The sequence below is a fragment of the Furipterus horrens genome, unplaced genomic scaffold (assembly GCF_987537825.1).
Source record: "Furipterus horrens unplaced genomic scaffold, mFurHor1.1.pri manual_scaffold_4, whole genome shotgun sequence".
NCBI classification, from domain to species: Eukaryota; Metazoa; Chordata; class Mammalia; order Chiroptera; family Furipteridae; genus Furipterus; species Furipterus horrens.
Window position 1 is genome coordinate 200,992,266 of NW_028327174.1, and position 21,291 is coordinate 201,013,556.

A 21,291-nucleotide genomic window follows, 5' to 3' on the forward strand; every position below is an offset into this window, starting at 1 on the left:
CCCTGACATTTGTAAAGTTCATGTTTCCAACTGGAGCCATGTGAAGGGGGAGGGGAGCACCCACTTGTAGGTTATCCCCATCTTGGGCCTGCCAGTCCTTCCCTGCCCTTGGCCTTCACCCCTTTAAAGAGCCATAGCAGCCTGAGCCTCGCTGGCAGATTTCTCCCTCCCATCTGCTTTCACACAGTCCCTGGTTTCTTCGCTCTTTAGGGACCACCTAGTGTATCCCCTGCCTGGGTGGGTATCAGGGACAGAGCAGGAAGCCACAGGATTCTTGTCCTCTGGGACTGATCGTCTAGTGGGATGGAGGGACATAGAACTAATAACAAGCCTTAGAAGTGCCATGAGGTCAGGGGGCGGGCATCAAGGAGGGCTTCCTGAGGAAGTGACATTATCCTGAGGCCTAGAGGAGGAGGAGTCGTCAGCCTGGTGAAAAGAACATTTCAGGCAGAGGGACTGGCAGGAGCAAAGGATGGATGTTTGAGGGTCTGAAGGAGAACGGCCGGTGAGGCGGGAGTTCTGGAGTCTTGGAGTTAAGGTCCAAGAAGCCCCTATTAGCCAAGGGCAATGGGACCCCCTGCAGGGTTGTGCCAGACCCCAGGCACAGACGGGGCTCTAACTCAGGCTTGGGAGTCCCCACATGGTCCCAGACGTGCTCTTGGCACTCAGATTAGGAATCCCTAGGGCAGCAGGAGCGCACTTGTCACTTTTCTGAGCCTTCCCCTCCCTGGCTGGGCTCTGCTACTGACTTATAATTGCTATTTCTTTGTCCTCAGCAGAAAGAGCTCAGAACCGAAATTACTGGTTAAGGACAGCTTCCCTGCAGTGGATCCGCTGAGAGGACCCCGGTCTGCGTCCAGCCGGTCACTCTGCGGGGTACCCTGTGCCCTGCTCGGGGCGCTGCGCCCTGGGGGCACGACGCCTCCCGTGTGCCTGAGGACGGGGAGCAGCACAGCGGTAAGTGAGCCCCTCCCGCCCCCACCCGCAGGGAGCTCCCAGTCTGAGTGGGGAGACAGACCGCAGACACACACGCAGGTACAAACATGAGGAGGCCCGGTGAGAAGGTGTACAAGGCTGGGGGCGCGGGAAGGCCAGGGGGAGGGTCCAGGACAGACAGCCTCTCCATTCAGGGACACTGAGGCAGGGAGGGGCGGGGTTAGGGACGGCGCTCCAGGCATGAGGAACAGCACGTGCGGAAGCCCCGAGGCCAGAACGCACTGGCTGTGTTGGGAAGGAGGTCCGAGTGGCAGATGCAGGTGGCCCAGGGCAGAGGCGGTGGGGGCGGGGGCGGGGCGATCAGGGAGCCCCTCCCACAGGTGGATGGAGGGCCCAGAACGGGGGCGGAGGCTGTTTGGGCAGAACCCAGGAAGGAAAGCGTGCGTTCCGTCACCACCTCTGGTTCAGACTCTCGTTTCTCCATTCATTCTTTCACTCATTCGCATTCATTCAGAGTCGCTCGTTTATTTACTTATTTATTATTCACTCAGGTACACACCCCTTATCGCTTACTCATCATCCTTCGTTCATTCACCAGGCGGTTTGTGAACCCCTGGTCCATCGCCCGCCCCCCCCCCCGCCTACCTTTAAGAGGCTCCGAGTCTGGAGTGGGGCAGCTGGGATGTTTATTCGGCCCACAGGGCAGGTTCTGGCCCGTCTGTGGGCAGCCTGTGGGGGCCCTTCAGCCGTGCGCGGGCAGTGTCTGGGCACGGCAGAGCCATGTCTGCGTGTTTCCTTGGGGAGTGCCCAGCCCGGGGGTTGCTGCCCAGCACCCCGGGTGTTCAGAGGACATGGGAGCTGGGCCGAGCAGGGCCAGAGGCTGGGTCACGGGCGGACGCCTCCTCTTTACTCTTGTGGTCTCGGGGCCTGCTCTGGCCGCCCTGTGTTATCACTACCAGGTTATTAGCCGGGCCCCCAAGTGCAGGGCCAGGACACCTTTATTCATCATTCTCTCCCCCGTGCCCAGCCCAGGGCCCGTCACATGCACTCGGTCCGTGTGCGCCGAGGGAGTGAAGGAAGCGTGTACAGCCACTGTTACCTCCTTCGCAGGCCAGCCTCTGGCTACTGCGCCGCCCAAAGCGGGGGCCTTCTTTATTTATCGGGGCCCCTCGATTCGAAGGCTACCAGGCTGTCTCATCCTGGGCCTGGTCCAGCAGAGCGGTGGGGACCATTGCTGGACGGAGCGGAGGCCTGCCTCCAAGCCAGACTGTCCCTTGGCCTGTCTTAACTTGTTAACTCCAGGGAGAAGGCGCTCTGTGAGGGTGACAGCCGAGGAGCCCCTGCCAGCTCCCATCAGTGTGAGCCCTCCCTCCGAGCCGCCTCGCCTCCCACCCCATCTTACAGGTTCCCGCTGAGCGGTCACCCCCGCCCCCCAGAGCCTGCGCCCAGAGCGGGCTCCCCCTGCGGGAAGAGGGGTGCAGTGGGAAGGAGCACAGGCCGTGGGGCCAGGTACAATGGGACGCGAGCCCAGGCTGTGTTGCTAACTAGCAGGGTGGTCTTCAGCAAGAGCCTGCCTCTGGCCTAGCCTCAGTTTCCCTGTCCTCATTATCTGTGCAGGTGGTGCACTCAGCCCAGCCCAGGCCCCAGGAAGCCTCTGTGATGGCCATGTTATCCGTGCTCAGAGGCTCAGGATGGCGCCCTCACAGGGCCATCACCAGGCACCCAGGCGGGCTGGGGCCTGACAGCAGGGTCCAGAGGACCATGTGTAGCCAGTCACTAAATTCCCTCTTCCCCGGTTCTGCACACAGCCTTGGAAGAGCCCATGTTCTGATTCTCACTCTGCCTGCCTGTCTTGGAGCAGGTGGAGTTGCCCCACCTTGATAGAAGGGAAAACTGAGGCCCAGCCATGAAAACCTACGAAGCCTTGGAGCCAGACACATCATCGTGAAAACCACCTAGACCGACACATGTGCTGTGGGGACAACGAGGCATCCCAGAGGGGCAGGGCCCATGGGGTGCCACAGTGAGTCCGGGCCAGCCGAGGCTCCTTCCCAGGCCTCCAGGGCAGAACCCCAAGGCCCAGGGTGGGGGCTTCTTTCCCCTTGTGCTGGTGCCCCCAACCCAGAACTCCAAGGAGGCTGTGGAGCTGTCAGGAAGGATCAGCAGGGCCTGGACCGATCTCCCTAGATTTAATTAACAGGCCTTTCATCTCTGTCTTGAAAAAACCCACTATCTTCTGTCTCCTTAATTAACGTTCACTAAGCAAATCAGAACAGGGTTTTTCTCTCTGTTCTGCTTTCTTCTCCTAGAAGGTTTTAACCCTTGGTAGGTGGACTGTAGGCAGCAGAGTAGGCCACCTTTGCTTGCAGCCCCAAGCCAGAGGCCAAGCCTCTGCAGGGAGTCCCCAGTCCCCAGTGAAGGCACATTCCCCATCAGCCACACACAGACACCAGCCCACACCACCTCCATGCTGGCCCCCTGGATTCCACCCCACACATCTTCCTGAAAGAAACTGACAGGCTCTGCTGCTCCAGCGCCTCCCCAGGCTCTCTGCCACCATGAGGACAATGGGTTAGGACAATGGGCAGCTTGTGGGCTAGGGCTTCAAAGCTACAGGGAAACTGAGGCCATGTGGCCTGTGGCTTCTGTGGCCATGGGTTTCAGGTCCTATGTATGCAGAGGGGTCACAGTGGGTCCTGCTGGAGTGACACTCAGAGCCTTCTCTTGATGGCGAGCTAGCAGTGTGCATCGCATAGCCCAGCGTCCCAAATGCTGACTTCCAGGTCTCCTGGCTCATTCCGAGCCCTTTCCTGCAGTTACAAAGTGCTTATTTCCTTTGTCATGCAGATTTGGGGAGTTATCCTGAGACTCTGCGGGTACACAGACACTCCTGGCATTTACGGACCCCCGCCCCTCCCTGACCCCTTTCCCGGGAGGAGCTGACAGCAGGGATGAGAGAGTCCTGGTCATATCCTGCTGTGGATCTGTCCTGTCTGGGCCTCAGTTTCCCCATTTGTACAGCCAGTGCCCTGGACCCAATGACCCTTCTGGTCTCAGGTGCATTGGCTGTGCAGGGATGGCCAGCGTCCCTGGCTGCCAGGGGACAGAAGGACCATCCCGGAATGGGGCCAATGTCGCCACCTGGTGGTCAATCCTAGGTGAGCATGTACAGCTGGACGGGCGGCGCCGGAGGAGTCGCTGGGACCGCAGTAGGCTCAGGGAAGCCTGGGAGGAGACCCCCCGCAGATCGCGACTAAGGTGGCCAGCAGAAGCAGGGTGGCGCCCTTGGGGGCTGCTGCCAGCAGCTGGGCAGGGTCGGCGAGCACCCAGCTGGCGCCTCTTGAAGGAGCCATCATCTCCCGCCCCACCCCTGTTAGATTCAGCCACGCGGTTCCTGCTTATTTCCCAAACAATCCCTGAGTTACGCTCGGTGCAGGCCCCTGGAACACGGGGGTGAGGCACACGAGGTCCCTGCCCCACCACGAGCTCACAACCCTCAGCTTCCGCAGGCCCTCTGTAGGACAAAGCCCCAACTCATTGCCACAGTGCCCAGCACCCCTCATCAGCTGGCCTCTGCACCCTGCTCCAGCAGCGCCCCCAGGACCAACTCCCCACCCAGAGCTGCAAACACACCGCAGACTTGCCCTACCCATCCACACCCCTGGGCCTTTGCACATGCTGTGCCCTTTGCTGGTGAGGCCCCTTCCCCTACTCACCCTTTATAGCTGTTTACTTGTCACCTCTTCTGGGGAGCACCCTCCCACTCCAGGCAGAGCTAGCCACCCCACCCTCCTGGCACCCCAATATTTCCATGTACCACCTTCTGTTACATCCTATGAGCCTGCCCATTGAATCGGTGCTAAATTTTATCAAGTGTTTTCTCTAGCACCTTTTCATGAGCACATACGGCTCCTCTCCTTTGATTTACTAACTTTAATGAATGGAGAGTAAAAAGAGGCCTCTACTGGGGAGGGCGCAGGGAAGGCCTCTCAGTGGTATTTGTGGTGAGACCAGGTCCCTGCTGTCACAAGCATCAGGTTAGACTATCTTTGCTCCGCGAGCAGAGAGAGACCAGCAGCAGAGGCACTTTTCAGAGTTAACGGAGCCGTGGAAACGTGAGGAAGCATCCCACGTCACTGCTAAAAGAGGTGTGCGCAAGGGAAAGGCCTCGTTGGCCCTTTTAATCTCAGGACTAAAAAGGGACAGGTGAGCAGTTTCCCTTTAAGGAGCAGCCGTGGAAACCTCGCAACAGCGGTCACGAAGCTCTGTCGTGGCCAACCCCGTTTCACAGACAGGACCCCGAGGCTCAGAGTTTGTGGACCCCCGGCAGAGCCAGGGTAAGGAAGGCAGCTCTGGCAGCTCCAAAGCCGGGCACTGCCGGGCGCGTCCGCCAGGTGGGGTCAGCGCCAAGCGACGGAGCGGTCGGGCGGCGGTGGGGGCGCAGTCCGCCGTCGGTCCCTCCCGCAGTCCCTCCCAACCCGGTCGTGGGTCCCGCCCGCCGGCGGAGGCGGGCCCTGGCGCCCCGCGCCGTCCGCGCCCACCAGAGCCCAGCCGGGCTGGACAGCCAGGCGCGCACGGCCGGCGGGGAGCGCAGGGCGTCGGTGCCCTTGACCATGGCGGCGGCCGCGCTCCTGCTGGGCCTGGCGCTCGTGGCGCCGCGGGCGGCCGGCGCGGGCATGGGTGCGTGTTACGACAGTGCGGGGCGCGCCCAGCGCTGCCTGCCGGTCTTCGAGAACGCGGCATTCGGCCGGCTCGCCGAGGCCTCGCACACGTGCGGCCATCCACCCGAGGACTTCTGCCCACACGTGGGCGCGCCGGGGGGCGCCGGGGCGCCGTGCCAGCGCTGCGACGCCGCGGACCCCCTGCGCCACCACAACGCGTCGTACCTCACCGACTTCCACAGCCAGGATGACAGTACCTGGTGGCAGAGCCCGTCCATGGCCTTCGGCGTGCAGTACCCCACCTCGGTCAACATCACTCTCCGCCTGGGTAAGCCGGGGGCTCCAGGCAGCACCGCCGTCTAGTCCTCTGTCCCCATGGCGGCCAGAGGCAAGAGGCCGCTGCTGCGCGCCCTGGGCTGGCTGTAGCACCCAGACATGGGGCCCAGTAGCTGAAAGGTTAGGCTGATGGGTGCCCCCTGGGGCTGGAGGCGCAGGGAGCCTCCCAGGAGCCCTTAACAGAGCAGTGGAACTGGGTGCAAAGACCAGGCCCTGTAATAGGGCTGTTGTAGGGGAGGAGGTGACCTCCCAGGGGTGAACCGCGTGCCCTCTAAGGCAGGAACCTAATCTTGCGTCATCTGGCCCACTCAGGCCTCAGTGAATCCCCGAGGCTGTGTGCCGTCCCTGGGTGTGGTCTTGGGGTAGGAGCTGAGGTGTTCCTCCTGGGGCAGATTAGTCCTACGAGCAGGAGCCGTGCATCATGCTCCTGCTGGGTAGCCGGGCCAGACGGCATGGCTTCTCTGCTCCGTCTGCACCCCCTTCCCTTCATGCCCCCTCCACCCACCCAACGCCATACCATGGTGCAGGGGGCTTGGATCCGTGGGACTCAGAATCCAGAGTCCCTGTGGCCCCAGCCCTTTGCTCCCGGGCCCTCCCCCACTGTGGGACTGGGAGGGCCCCTTCCCCCTCCCCCCTCCAAGTCCAACCCAACCGAGGTCCCCCCGGAGCCCCTGGTTGTGCTGGGCACTGAGCTGAGCCTCCGACCTACTGCAGCCTCCACAGCCTCTTCAGGGAGGGGGTGTTTCAGCCCGTCTACACTCTTATCTGTGGGTCCAAAGTCTCCCTAAACTTTGAAAACGCGAAGTATTTTATAACTTATTTTGGCTGCTAAATGTGGCCTGAAGCTATTTATAGACCTTGTTTATTCTACTTAGAGTGAATATTCATACATTTTGCTGCTGAAATCTCATCTGAGTGCATGGGGTGTGAACACAGTCCATGTGTGAGGCCTGGGTCATCTCTAAACTTGGAACAGTTTGGCATTGCAAAGCCCATCGGGAGCCGAGCAGTCTGGAGAGGGGTATGAGACTGCATCCCCATGCTTCTGATGAGAACACTGAGGCTCAGAGAGGGTAAGGGCTTTGCCCAACGGCACAGAGCTGCTACGTGGCAGTCTGGGTATGAACATCTGTGAGCGGTGTATCCAAAATCAGAGCAAAAAGTCCTCGGCAGGAGCTCTGTCGATGGAGGGGCCTCTTCCTAGCTGGGACCCAGTGCCTTGGGGAGGGTGGGGCAGTGGCTCCCAGTGTGGCCCCGAGACGCTCAGTTCCCTGGGCCTCGTCACCTTCCCTTGGCTTGTCAGGACCTGGAGGTGGGACTTCTAGATGGGGTGTGGTCTCGACCCAGCCAGCGACAGGAAACCCATGGGGGAGGGAGGCAGGGGGAGCTGGCAGGACGGGGCTGGCAGTGCCCCAGGGCCCCAGGGGAAGGGACGGGGACAGGGTGGGGCTGTGGAGGAGGCATGCTCTTCCATGACAGCGGGCTCGGGTTTGGCTCATGAGCTACAGGAGTCGTGGGATCCAGGCGCCCAGGGGCAGGCGGAAGGCCGGGCCCAGGACCCCGGTGGGAGGGGCTGGAAGTGTCTGCACTTGCGGCCGGTTCCCACGTGCCCAGCGCCGGTTGTGTGCCCGGCCCTGTGCTTCTGTGGCCTGGCCTCCTCGCACTCTGCCTAGACTGCTTAGTGGGAGGGCGGGTGCCATCCTTTCGTAACCAGGGAACCGGAGGCTGGGACCCCGCACTGCGCTAAGGCCTTACGCACACTCACGTTCCAGCACACGCACACGCACACAGTGTGTCTCGCCCGGCACCCATGTTTTCCCACTACATGTGCAGCATCAGGCATATGGGGGGGGGGGGTCCCATTGTTATTTGTACAGGAACGAAAAAATGAATGAATGAATGAATGACAATGTTACCTCCTCCGCCCTGTGCTTCTGGGCCCAGCTCAGGGCTCTGGGACAGAATAGGGTACAAATCACAAAATGGGGCTTGGGGTTCATGCCTGGCATGGCTACTCGGTGGACAAATGCCACCCTCTCTCTTTGGCTTCCTCTCGAGCTGCCACCTCCCGGGTGGTTGTGCTGGTTCCATGAGCTGGGGGTGGGGAAGGGGAGTGCTCACCAGAGCTGTGACAGCCTTTGTGTGTGACCAACGGCAACTTCACTCTGCTGAGAGCAGCTCAGGGCTGAGGCTGCCCCGGGGGGTGTCCCCTCCGAAGGGATTGAGAAATACTAGCCGAGTTGGCCTGTGTTTGGTTCCATGGGTCTTGGGTTTGCTCCACGCTAAGCCCTGGCTTGCATGATGTTGGGGGGAGAAGAGGTCTGGGGTTGTCCCCATAGGCCCAGTGGAGGCCCTGTCCTTAGGCGAAGAGGGTGGGGAGCCTCTCCTCCTGGTCCTCTGCTGGCTCCACCCCCTCTCCTTGACTTCTCTGCTTGGGGGGGGAGGGAGAGAGTGGGTGGCCGCTGGCCCAGGGTCTCCTTGGGGGAGTGGGGTAAGGGGTGGGGGCAGGGAGGCAAGTCGGACAGGCCCCTGGTGGAGGTGGCTGCTTTCCCAGCCCCCTGCGAGCTCCCAGACATCTGCTCCAGATCCGAGCTGCTAAGCAGAGCCTTCCGTCTGGGATGAAAGGCGGCAGCAGAGTCTGGGGGCTCCTAGCCCTTCACTGAAGGCCAGGGGAGAGGGGCCTGGGACCTGGTGGTGGGCATTGGAGTATGACAGGGGCGAGGTGGTCATCAAGGGCAGCAGATGTGAATCGGGGGGCTCTCACCACGTGCTAAGAAGCCCCCTGAGCCAGCACGATGTATTCTTTTACAGACAAGGAAACTGAGCCTCTGAGAGGGAAATCAGTTGCCCAAGGTCACAGAGCCATAAATGACAGACCCCAGGGCCCTCCCCTAACTGCACTGCTCCTGGGAATGATACCCATGGTAGGCAGATGCCAGTGAGGCGGGTGCAGGCTTTGCATTAGGCAGGGGTGGAGTGGGGGGAGTCCCTTTGTTTACTTTCTTGGATTCCTGAGAACCCCCTGGAGTGACAGAAAGACCCTTGAGTCTCCGGTTTCCCAGCAGATGAGTTTTGAGCCCCCCCCCCCCACCAGAGAAGGCGGCACTGCAGGAGGAAGGTGGGGGAGGGGGGGTCCTGCCTGCCTTCCAGCCCAGCCCCCACGGCCCCTGCGCAGCCTGCGGGGTCTGGCCTTGCAGAGCACAGGCTGGGCCCAGGACTGATGGGACTCAGGATTTATGCTTTGGGAACACGTTCAGGGTAAAGGGATCTCGCTGAGATCTGAAGGGTGGCAGGAGGTGACATAAGAATGAAGGGCATTTCAGGTCAGAGGGACAGCACTGGGGAGCCCAGACAGACGGAGAGGACGGGGCAAGGAGGCAAGGGGACCTGGCTGGGCTGGGGCTGGGCAGCAGGAGGGCCCCGCCGGCCCCTGAGGAGCCCAGAGCCAGCTGGGTCTCCTGAGCTTTGGCTCCCCTGCATCTTCCTGTCCAGTGGGCGGCCGTGTTTGCGTTGGCTGGGGCCAGCGCTGGGGGGCCAAGTCCTCCTTCCTGCCCCCTGAGGGTTCTGGCTGGAATGCTGGGCCCCAGGCAGTTCCAGGGGTCAAGGCAGCAACCCTGGTTAGCTTCCAGCCAGAGCAGCAGCCCGGCCCTGGCGGCCTCACCCCTCCTGGGCTTCCCAGGACGGACCCAGGAGTTGCAGGAGGGGGGAGTCCCAAAGCCCAGGAAGGGTGCCGCAGCCTCCGGACCACCCCTTACCCAACACCCCCACTCCGGCTGCTGCCCGCTGCCCTTCAGCAGGGCTGTGAACGAGCGGCGAGGGTCCCTCGTTCCTCCTGGCCTTTGCCTGGGTGCTTGCATTTGTAGTTTCTCTTCCTGCCCTTTTCTGGGTAACCCACGTCTCATTCATAAACAAGACAGCTGAGTGCCTGCCGGGGGCCTGACCCTGGACCAAGGCCTGGCGACGCAGCTGTTGGTTGCACTGCCCGCCTCACCCGGGTGCCCTCCTCCAGGAAGCCCCCAACACCCAGGATTGGGCAGAGGGCCTGCCTGTGCATACCCGCAGCCCGTCGCCCTTCCCCGTCCCTGTCTGCATTACGGTTCCCTTTGCGTGTGCCGGTCGCGCTCCGAGCTGCAGCCGGGACGCCTGTTTTCACCCCTGGACCCGGCGCCCCCTGCGGGTGGGTGCCACGCATGTGGGTCTGGCCGGTGAATGGGTCACAGCTAACCTTCGGTCGTGTGCACGCTACACACCTGGGACTGTTCTGAGTGCTTCGCAGGCATTTACTCATTCAACCCAGTTATTGTTAGTGCAAAAGGGGAAACTGAGGCACTACATTCCAGGCGCTTACCCAGTTAATGGGAGGGGGGGTAGGTATTCTGGCCAAGGCCACAGAGCCAGTCAGTGGTGGAGCTGGGATACGAACCCCAGCATGTCACCACTACACCTTTATCCCTGGGGACCAGCGAGCGAGGGAACAAACACACGAGTGAATGACTTGCTAGCCTTCCAGACACAACCAGACTCCCGAGGGCCCCGGTCTCCCTCCTGGCTCTGCCCGGCTCCTGCTGACCCAGGGTCCGGCCACGGCACCAACCTCTGTTCCCCCGCTCCCCGTCACCTCCTCGCCAGCCTGCCCCCAGCTGCCCCTCCCCATCTCATGCCCCTGACTTTGCCGGTTGCCATCCTGGTCGACATTGGGGATCCGCCTGCATCTCTCATCCAGTCCCCCACCGGCGTCCTTGACCAGGTAATCCAAGCACCCTGAATGTGAGCACTCAGGTGTCACACGGGACCTCAGACGGAGGGCCCAAGAGTAAAGGTGCCCCTGTCATGGCAGCGCCGTTCACAACTGGCAGAGCGGAAGCAGCCCAGTGCCCACCAGTGAGTGAACAGGACAAATGTAGCCTAAAAAGGGACGAGATTCTGATGCCTGCTACCGCTCCGGTGAGCCCGGAGGACATTATGCAGAGGGAAATAGGCCAGACACAGAAGGACAAACGCTGTCTGATGCCACTTACACGAGGTCCCTAGAAGAGTCCAAATCATAGACACAGAGAGTAGAATGGTGGGTGCCAGGGCGGGGGCGGGGCAGCTGCTGCTGTATCGGGCGGGTGTCCCCTGGGGCAGGTGAGGGTTCCGGAGACGGACCGTGGTGATGGGTGCACAGCAGTGCGCATGTACTGAATGCCCGTCAGCAGCCCATGTAAAACGGTGAAAATGGTCAATTCTATGCTGTGCTTTCAAAATTAAAAAGGAAAGGCTTCCTCCTCCTCCCCTCGTGCCTCCAGGTACCGAAGCAAGCACTCAGGAGTCAGCCGGACTTCTTGCTGTGCCCTTTGTCTTCGTCACCGACCAGGTCACTAGGTCATCCTCTGGAATGTTCTCTGTGTGTGCCCTTCTCTTCATTCCCACTCAGCCCTTGCTCAGTCCCACGGTTTATTGGGATGGTCTTAAATGCCCCGCGACCTCTCTCTGCGTCCTGGTAGTTTGTACATTTCAGTCCTGTCTCGGTTCAGACTGGGCCTCAGAATCCTTCTTAACACCAAGCCCTAGGCCATCATCCATCCGATGACACCCGTTCACTTTCTCCAGGTTAGACGATAGGCTTGACAATCTTGGCCTGTAGTTGCGGTTTAGAGCCCAGCCCTGAGCCAGGCAGGCTCTTACGGTGCCTGGCATTGTGGTCGTGGGGTTCCCCAGCACCCAACTGACAAGAGCTGGGGTGGGAGAGGAAGACAGGCTGAGGGCCCTGCTGCGGTTCCCGGGTAGGCCCGGGGCAGCCCTCCACCTGGTCCTAATGCCCGCAGCAGGCAGGGCAGCCTCGCCCACGCACTCCCGGCTCAGCTTCCCACCCTGCCCCCTCCGCTCCACCCCCAGTCCATTGCTCCCCAGATGGCTCCAATTAAAAGGCTTTGTTTTGTTTCCATTTTCCCAAAATAAGTCTCTCCATTCTGTTCCGAGCTCCCTCTGCTTGGCCGGTGCCGGATGTGGGCCGGCCTGGTTTTATGGCTGCCCCGCTGTCATTCCTGATGGGCTGTATGTCCCAGCTGGTTGAAGAGGACATGGCTCAGCACTCAAGGTGCTGGCTTGGAGGCAGGCTTCCTGGGCAGCCCCTTCTCTCTGAGCCCTGAATGGAGGGAGCCTCGTTCTGGGCACTGTCTGTGGGGCCAGACAGGCCTACAGCCTAGTCGACTTCGGGCAAGTCCCTTGTTAGTAAAAGGTGCACAACGATGGGACTGTTTGGGGATGTCACAAGAAACAGGGTGTGTAGAGCACTTAGCGAGGTGCCTGGCGCATAGTAGGTGCTCACTAAAAGACTCATTTGGGGGGTCAGGACTTGCAGACACACTGTGACGGTTTCAGCCGTCTTGTTGGGCCTGCCTGTCTCAACTGCTCACCAGATTATAAACTCCCTGAAAGTCTTTCCTCACTCATTCAGCAGGCCTTTAGTGAGCACCTACTATGTGCCAAGTGCTGTGCTCAGTAGGAGGGATTCACAGCCCTTGTCCGAAGGGAAGTCAGAGTCCAGTGGGAGAGATGGGCAGGTGTTTACATGACAGGGTGAGGAAGCCCAGGTTGGCTGGGGCAGCCCAGTGAGGAACCCAGACCCACGGCTTTAAGGATGAGTAGCCCTCGGCCAGAGAAAGCGGGAGAAGGGCGTTTGGCACGGGGCTGAGGCTGGGGCGTTGTGGTTAGCCCGCTAAACCAGTGGGGTGCACAGGGATGTATGGGAGCCAGCCAGGCAAAGGGTAGAAGGAACAGCATTCAGGCCAGGGGAACTGCATACTGGTCAGCTGGGCGGGAAGATCCGCGTGCTACCAAGCAGTGTAGCCACAGTTGACGGCTGGGGATGGTGTTTTGGTCCAGCTTTCCTGCTGGGGACACATCTGTCCCAACATCACCCTGAAGCCTCATCGGCCACTGGGGCTTGCAAGGGTCTGGGTTGAAACTGCAAATTTAATTACTGTTGCTGTTTAGAAGACCCAGGGGCGGGGTGGGGGGGTTCCTTCCCCAGCCCTCAGGTTGCCTTTGGCGGAAATCTTTTCATCGCATACACGAGGATTAAGTTGCTCTCTTGGCTCTTCTAATTAACTCTTGGAACAAAAAGTTCCCGCCGAGTCTCTGTGATGTTCCGCACCTTCTCTCACCTTCTGGCTCAGCAAGGAGGAGAAGAAGCAGGGCCCCCGTTGCTTGTTTGCACGAAATCCCAGGGACTTTTCCGATCCTGCTTCTGCCTGCCAGCTACCTTTGAAGTGGCTCCACGCGCCCCTCCCTCGAGGTGTCCTGCTGTTAGATGTTTGCCCAGGAGCCTGGCTACCTGCCTCCTCCCTGCAGCATCCTTTTGTGAGCGCCCACCTGAGGTGAGCCCTCCCCCGTTCCCAGGCTGAAAGCCTGCTGGCGACAGAAGCAGCCACCGGGCTGTCCCCGACCCAGACTCGTCAGCTACCCTCAGAGGGACTCGGGCTTACACTGCCAGCTGGGCTGCAACAGGACTTTGCAAAACATCTTAAAAGAGAACATGGCCAGGCAGTTACTTAAAAAAAAAAAGTTTTTTAATGTGTTTTCTCCAGTTTTTAAATTAAAACAAGCTTCATGCGAGAAAACTGGGGAAATGCAGAGCAATTAAAAGGGGAAGATGTCACTCTGCCCTGAGGACAGTCACACTTTTTTGTTTGATGTCTTTCTTTCTGGTCCATTCCTTTGACATTTTTAAATATAATTTGATGATTCTGAATAGTGGATCTCCTGTCTTTTTTGTTTTTCATTCAATATTGTGACTTAGCTTTTCCTCATATGATAGACTAGTTATTAGCTATTTCAGTGGCTTCATTCATCCCTGAACTTAGGTCCTTTGGTTTATTGATATATATGTATATTCAATTTTTTTTATTCAGGTAAAATACGCATAACATAAAATTTGCCGTCTTACCCATCTTTGGTGCACAGTTCAGTGCTGTTAGGCATGTTCCCACCGTTGTGCCGTCATTGCCACCCTCCCGCTCCAGAACCTTCTCATCTTCCCAAACTGAACCTCTGTGCCCATGGGACACTCACTCCCAGCCCTGCCGCAGCCCCCGGCTACCAGCATCATGCACCCCGTCTCTGTGGGTCTGACTTCTCTAGGCGCCTCAGATAAGTGGGATCACGCAGCGTTGGGCTTTCGGCGACTGGGCTGTTCACTGCGCATCGTGTCCTCGGGGTCCGTGCATAGCAGAGCAGGTGTCAGAATTCCCTTTGCTTTTGAAGGCTGACGAGGACATCGTCCAGGGTGGGGGACAGACCGCATTCTGTTTGTCCGTCATCTGTTGATGGACACTGGGCTTCCCTCTGCCTGTTGGTTAATGTGAACGATGCTGCTCTGAACACGGGTGTGCAAATAGGTCTTCAGGACCCTGCCTGCCCGCCTTCCGGATGTATCCCCAGAAGTGGAATTGCGGGATCCCGTGGTAATTCTCTGTTAAAATTTGTGAGCAACTACCAAATTTTTCCTTGGCAAATGCACCATTTTACATTTCTACCCACAGTGCACTGGGTCCCAGTTGTTCCACATCCTCACTGACACTTGTTATTACCATTTTTTAAAAAGTATAACCATCCTAATGGGTGTGAGGGCCAATTTATAAAAATATATATAACAGCTTTATGGAGGTGTAAGTAACTCACCATATAATTCTTCCAAAGTGCCCAATTCAGTGGTGCTTTGTATATTTGTAGGATTGTATATGCATCACTACAATTCATTTTAGAACATTTTATCGCCCTGGCTGGTGTGGCTCAGTGGACTGAGCACCGGCCTGCAGACCGACAGGTCGCCGGTTCGATTCCTGATCAGGGCACCTGCCTGGGTTGCGGGTTGGTCCCCAGCTGGGGGTGTGCGAGAGGCAACTGTTGATGTTTCTCTCCTTCTCTCTCTCTCTCTCCCCCTCCTTCTCCTCTCTCTAAAAGATAAATAAATAAAATCTTTTTTTAAAAAGGAACATTTCATCACCCCCAAAAGAAAGCCTGTACCCATTACCTGCCACTTCCCAGGCTCCCCCACCCCCATTACTTGACAACTCAGCTACTTTCTGTCTTTATGGGTTTGCCTCCTTAGGACATTTCATATAAATGGAATCATATATAAAATGTGGTCTTTGGCGATTAGCTGCTTTCATTTACCATCATGTTTTCAAGGTCCGTCCGAGTTGTAGCGTGATGTCAGCACAGACTGACTGACCGTTTGTCTGCTTTACGATGGTGTGAGAGCGATACTCGTTTCATAGAAACGCCGCTTTGGATTTTGAATTTTGCTCTCGTCCCCGGGCGAGCGATCCGTGGTGGAACGGTCTCATGATGCTGGGCAGCACCGGTCAGCGTGGGTGATCAGCCGCTACCCCGCAGGGGCTGGGCTGCCGGCATTTGGGGACGTTGCGTTTTGTGGTTTTGCATGGCCCCCCCGTCTCCCCAAGCCCAGCTGTGCCTCCTGCTTCCGGTGAGAAGAGAGGGAGACAATGACTCTGGAGATGGAACTCAAGACCATGGCCCAGCTGGAGGCTGATGTCAGTGCTCTGAGCCCGTTAAGGTCGGCTGGGCTAAGCTGTGGGGTTAGGTAGGTGAGGCCCAGCAAATGCGTTTCTGACTTACAGTGTTTTCAACTTGCCATGAGTTTACCTGGACGTAACTTCATCGTAAGTCGAGGAGCGTCTGTGCTTCATTCCTTTTTATTGCCAGATACTGTTATTGTATGTTACTCCTGGAGGGGTGGGGGTTCCAAGGGAACAGGAGGCCTCAGTGGCCTGGGAAGCAAGGCAGCGCAGGTCCCCTGGCTGTGGCCGGGAGGGGATGGTTGGTGGAGGTGGCTTGCAAGAGCAGTTCCTCTCAAGTGGTCCAGAGAGGCTGAATGATCACGGGCTGAGGGTTAACTTGGGGGGTGAGGCCATGGAGTCAGATCAGAAGAGAAGTTAGTTAGATGGACGTGCGAGGAACAGAGGGGTCCAGGGAGGATTGCGTTAGGACTGGGGGGCTGGGAACAGGGCTGTCTCCCGACACCAGTGGTCTGAAGTCACTGAGAGGGAGGGAGGCCAAAGTCACAGGTGAAAGGCCGGCTTTGGTGGGGGCAGTAAGAGGAATAACTTTCTAACGGTAAAGTAGGATGTGGCAGCATCGCATTGCTGGAGTTATGTGAGCAGAGAGAGCCGGCTGCCTGTCAGGGGTGTCACAGGGCAGAGTCCCGTGCAGGGAGGCCAGCCGGCCCAGACCAGGGGCGGCAAGTGCCTGGGCGGTGTGCGCGCGCTGCCCGACAGGCATCACTCATCGGCGGTGCACCCCCAGCACAGCGCTCCAGACAGCCTCGAACGATCCACGGTGGTTTGCGCAGCGCAGCTGGTCTGCAGTCCCTTCGCGTCTGTAAAGTGGGCCTGTGTCCTCCCGCCGCAGGGAAAGCGTACGAGATCACCTACGTGCGGCTGAAGTTCCACACCAGCCGCCCCGAGAGCTTCGCCATCTACAGGCGCAGCCGTGCTGATGGGCCCTGGGAGCCCTACCAGTACTACAGCGCCTCCTGCCAGAGGACCTACGGCCGGCCCGAGGGCCACTACCTGCGCCCCGGCCAGGACGAGCGCGTGGCCTTCTGCACCTCTGAGTTCAGCGACATCTCCCCCCTGAGCGGGGGCAACGTGGCCTTCTCCACCCTGGAGGGCCGGCCCGGTGCCTACAGCTTCGAGGAGAACCCTGTGCTGCAGGTCAGGCGGGAGCAGGGCTCGGGGGCTGGGACTGGGCTGCGGGCAGGATGCCGGGTCCGGGGACCCCAGGCAAGCCTACAAGGGCAGGGTACAGGCAGAACCACGAGATCCCATGGTTTTCAGATTTTGTTGCAGCTAAACCTTCTGTGGACACCTGGTCATGAACTAAGCAGAAGAGGGGTGACTCGGGCAGGCAGGAGCCTTCCTTGCCTGGCCTCCCACATCAGAGCCCTGTGGCTTCCGGGAGCCAGGGGACCGCGACCGCCTCACCTGAGTCCTTCCTTGTGGAGGTGGGGAAACTGAGGCCTGGAGGGGGAGGGGATTTCCCAGGGGCTCGCATGGTGGAAGAGCCCAGACCAGACCCCAAGGGTCCTGACTCCTGGCTGGTGCCCCTTCCAGGACCCCCAGCCAAGGCCTCTCTTCCTCCCTCCGTGAGTTCACAGCGCCGCCTGCCCCCTGTACCTCCACGGGCTTTCCGAGGCTAAAGTGGAAAATGGGAGAAGAACACGAGTCTGGGGATCAGAGTCCTGGGTTCGTCCTATGCTGAACGGCAGTGCTGTCCAGCAGGACTTCCTGCCATGAGACGGAAATCGTCACAGTCGGGGCCACTGGCCCCAAGTGTCTGCAGAGCACTGGAAATGTGACGGGTGTGACTAAGGGACTGAATTTTAAATGTTTCGCTTTAATGGAATTTAATTTAAATAGCCACAGGTGGCTGCCACGTTGGACAGTCGGGTACAGCGTGACCAGCACCGTGCGTGGCACTAAGAGGCACTTGTTCACGCCTTGGAGCTGAAAGTCACAGTAGCTCACCGTTCTCATAGGAGAGGGAGCAGCAGGTCTGTGGGCCTCTCCATTCACACAGGTGCCCTGTCCAGCTTTGTGGCTCCCCTCGTGTTGGCAGCCACGCGAGTCCACGTTCCTGTGCGTTAGGGACGATTTGTCTCCAGACGCTGTGGCCTGGTGGACGTTCTGGGCATTGGACGGCCTCCCGTCCCCTCCCCTGCGCTCAGACAGGCCTGTGCGGAGACACACTGCCATCTGCCCCCCTTGATAGGCTCCTCTGCGTTTCCTCTGCCTGTCTGGGACAGCGAGGGCTGCGGCTAGAATCCTGTTTGTTTCCAGAGGGGTGACGAGGCCCAGAGGGAAGTTGTGTCCTGTCCGGGCTGCCCAGCAAGAGTAGACGGGAGTCAGCTGGTTCAGGGTCCCCAAGGCCACCCTCGGGTTCAGAGATTTGCTTGAAGGACTCACAGAACTCAGAAAAGCTGTTATGCTCACAGTGAGGATTTATACAGTGAAAGGAAGCAGACGGACACCAGCCCAGGGTCCTGGGGATAGTGCGGATGGCTCCTGGCAACAGCGTGTGACCACAGGTAGCCTGGTGCCCGCCAGGGACGCTCACCTGCGCCCGGCGTCCAGGGTCTTCACAGGAGGCTCGCTGCATCGGCATGGCTGCCTGCCTGCTTGGCTGGCCTTAGTCTCCAGCCCTGCCAAAGTCAAGCTGGTCCCATGCGGCCCGAGGTCCCCCTTCAATCACATGTTAGCACAGACCAACTGGGGTGGCCCAAGACCCCAGGTGAACAGAGACACTCTTATCAAGCAGGACATCCTAATGGCTTAGGGCAGGGGGCAAAGGCCAGACCTCTCTTTGGGCAAGGCCGATCCTTCACGGCACAGAATCACAGCTCTGGATGCCCAGGCCCTGCTTGTCCCATTGAAAATGTTCACATGCGATCATCTTGATTCTGTTTAATATGACAGGGTCTCCTCCACGGGGCTCCAGGCTCCACAGACTAGAAAATGTCAGCCAAGGTCGTCTGAAGCCAAGTGGGAAGTTCAGGCCCTGCTCCACCTGCGTCTGTGCTGACGTCACCCTGGCATAAGCTGGGGACCTTGGCAGCGGGGTTCCCTGACTTGTCTTGTGTGTCCTGGACGTTGTCCCTAACAGAGAAACAACCTCAGAACTCCCCACCCCCACTCCCTCCCACCCCCGCTGCTTCAGGCAGAAGCCAAGGTCAGAGAAGGACAAAGAAATTCAGGGCCATGCAGCCCTTCTCTCTTGTCCCCTCTAGATACACCCTGGGGTCAGTTTCTCTGAGGACAAGGAGTACTTTGGGGTGGGAGGTGACAAACGGAGTGTCGGTGCAGCTGCTGAGTCCCAGGTCCCACCGTCCGAGGCACAATCGGGCCACAGTTGAGTGAACCTTGCGCCGCTCCATCCTGGGGGCTGGCTGAGCTGAAGCTCTACCTCCTGCTCCTCCTCCACGCTGCGTTCCCACCCGGGGTCTGTCCGGAGTCAACCGAGAGCCCACTCCTAGTTTTAGCTGAGCTGATTAGAACTTGCAGAAGCCTGTTGCCTCTGTACATCGGGGCTCCGGTTTGCCCCAGAATTACTTCAAGGCCTCAGGGATGGCGCCCCCCCACCCCACTGTGGGCTAAAGGAACACATGCCCTTGGTCTCTCCCAGCTCCTGTCCCAAGTCTCGGGGAGACTTGCCATTGTCTTGGCAGACTGAGGGGACAGGTCATAGGCCGCACAGCAGATGTAGGGACCCAGAGGAGGCCATGCAGGCTGGAGACCGTGGGCAGGTGCTTGCCTCTGGGCCCCCAGGGATGCTGAGGGCGTTGGGGGAGGTGCAGGAGGGCAGGCCACCCTGTGGTTAACGCTGGGACCCGGACCCCAGCTCTGCCGTGTGCCGGCTGTGCAGGGTGCAGCAGGACCCTTGGCTCTGAGCCTCAGTCGCTGCATCTGTAGAATGGGCGTAATGGTGTCCCCAGATGGGGACCGGCCCAGAGTGAGTCGGCCTTGGCCGGCTGGTCCCAGGGTGTGGGTTCTTAACTTCATGCAGGAAAGATTTCACAACAGGAGTCCAGGTGACCTGGAGAGGATGCTTCTTAGAGCTGGGGACGGTGAAACGAGGAAGGACTTGGGATAGAGGAAGCCGCAGGAGGGAGACTAGGCGGGCTGCTCTGGCTCTCTGGAAGTGTTATCGGAAAGAAGTGAGCCACAGCGGGGCCGCATTAGCTTCCTGGGGAGTCAGAGGAAAGGGGGCCTTGGGGATGGGATCAGGGGGTGAGCCCTGGATGAGCTGCCGCTGTCCACGGCTCCCCTGGTTACAAGTCTCGTGGGGACCCTTAGGGTCTAGGAGGGATTAAAACGTTCACACCTGAGAATGGGCAGGTTACGCAATAGAGCGGGCCAGCACCTGGGCTGTCTCAGGGGTTTTCTCCTCTTCTGCAGGTGAGACTCTTAGCGGAGGGTTTCATCAGCTTTCCAGGTGTGTTTTTAATATCCTGATGCGTTCAGAATGGTGGGGGGCGGGGCTTGGGATTATTCTTTGGTCTGCTTTACGGGTTTACTTTTATCTTGGGTCTGTCTGGCTCTAATTGGGATTTTGTTATTTGTTTCCCCTGACTTTATCTGTCCTTGGGTTTGGCTGGGACAAATGGCACTGAATCTCCGTCCTCGATATCCCTGACCAGAGTGATTTAAGCTGCGTGTTCTCAGGTCGGGGAGGAGAGGCAATAACCACGTGCTCTCAAGCGTCCTTGGTTAGGGGAGATAAGGCCTTGCGATGCACCAGCTGGCTGGCTGTAAGTTGTTCAAACGGTTTGGCCATGTTTAATTTTCTTGTCTGAGTTCCCACTTCCACTTGTCTGGGAATTTTCCTGGCTTCTCACCGTCCTGCCTCGGTAACAGCGCCTGCCCGTAGGGTTACTCTGAGGACCCCAGCCACCCCACACAGTGTCAGCCGCTGCGCCGTCTGTAAACCGGTTTGAGTTCTGGAGGCGGGGCTTTTCCTGGTGAAAGAAAACACACTTAGAGTCTTCAGCGGCCTGTCCCACGCCGGGCCCTCGCCCCTCCGCTGCCCCAGGGACCAGTGGCATCAGCGTCCCCTGGGCCCCTGTTAGAACGCGGAGTCTCGGGCTGCCCCAGACCCGAGAATCGGAAGCACATTCCAACCTGGTCGCTGAATGCACGCTGACATCTGAGAAGCGATCGGGAGTGGCGGGACCTACAGACTCAGCTGAGGTCCCCACTGCGGTTTTCTGAGGCTGGACTGCCACCCCTGGGCTGAAGCGTCCTGGGCAGAGGCAGGGGGCTCACAAGCCACTGATCTTGGGAAGCTGCGGGGGCCCGTGGCCTGAGTCCTGCTGGGGTGAGAAGACCGATTTTGCCAGGAGTTCGTTTTCCGTCCTGATGGGCCCAATTGCTAAACCGGGGGCTCCTGGGTGGAATTAAAATACTAATTAAAATTCAGCCAGGGCCACCTGATTGTAGCAAACAGCAGGCAGAGGAAAATGTCAGCCTTCACGCGGGTTCTCTCCCACCTCCCCACCGGCTCTTCTGGGGGGAGCCGCTCATGCAGTGATCAGCTGCGTGCGTGGATGCAGCCCGTAAAGGGGCCCCCAGTTCCTGCTCTTCTCGGGTGCATGTTCTGGTGGGACAGCCATCACCTGGGGGCCTGGTCTTCAGCAGGTGAGGCACCCACACACTTAGTGCCCGCCCCACGCCAGGCCCAGCTGAGCAGGGCAGAAGGACGCTGGGACAGACCCTCCCCCTCTGACTTCTAGGATGGGGGTGCAGGAGCCACTGGGAGGAGTCAGGGGACCTGCACAGCAGGGCCACCACTTATT

The 21,291-nt window shown here is 59.1% G+C and overlaps 1 protein-coding gene across 1 annotated transcript in view; it reads left to right on the forward strand.

Annotated features, from left to right (window-relative positions):
- Window positions 1–5,519: 5,519 nt before the first annotated feature.
- LAMC3 (laminin subunit gamma 3) overlaps window positions 5,520–21,291 on the forward strand; it is a 54,999-nt gene continuing 39,227 nt past the window's right edge. The window contains exons 1-2 of the mRNA XM_090274912.1: window positions 5,520–5,925; window positions 16,350–16,654. Of these exons, the coding sequence (XP_090131038.1) occupies window positions 5,550–5,925; window positions 16,350–16,654 (681 nt within the window). The 5' untranslated portion in view covers window positions 5,520–5,549. The remainder of the gene's footprint in view (window positions 5,926–16,349; window positions 16,655–21,291) is intronic.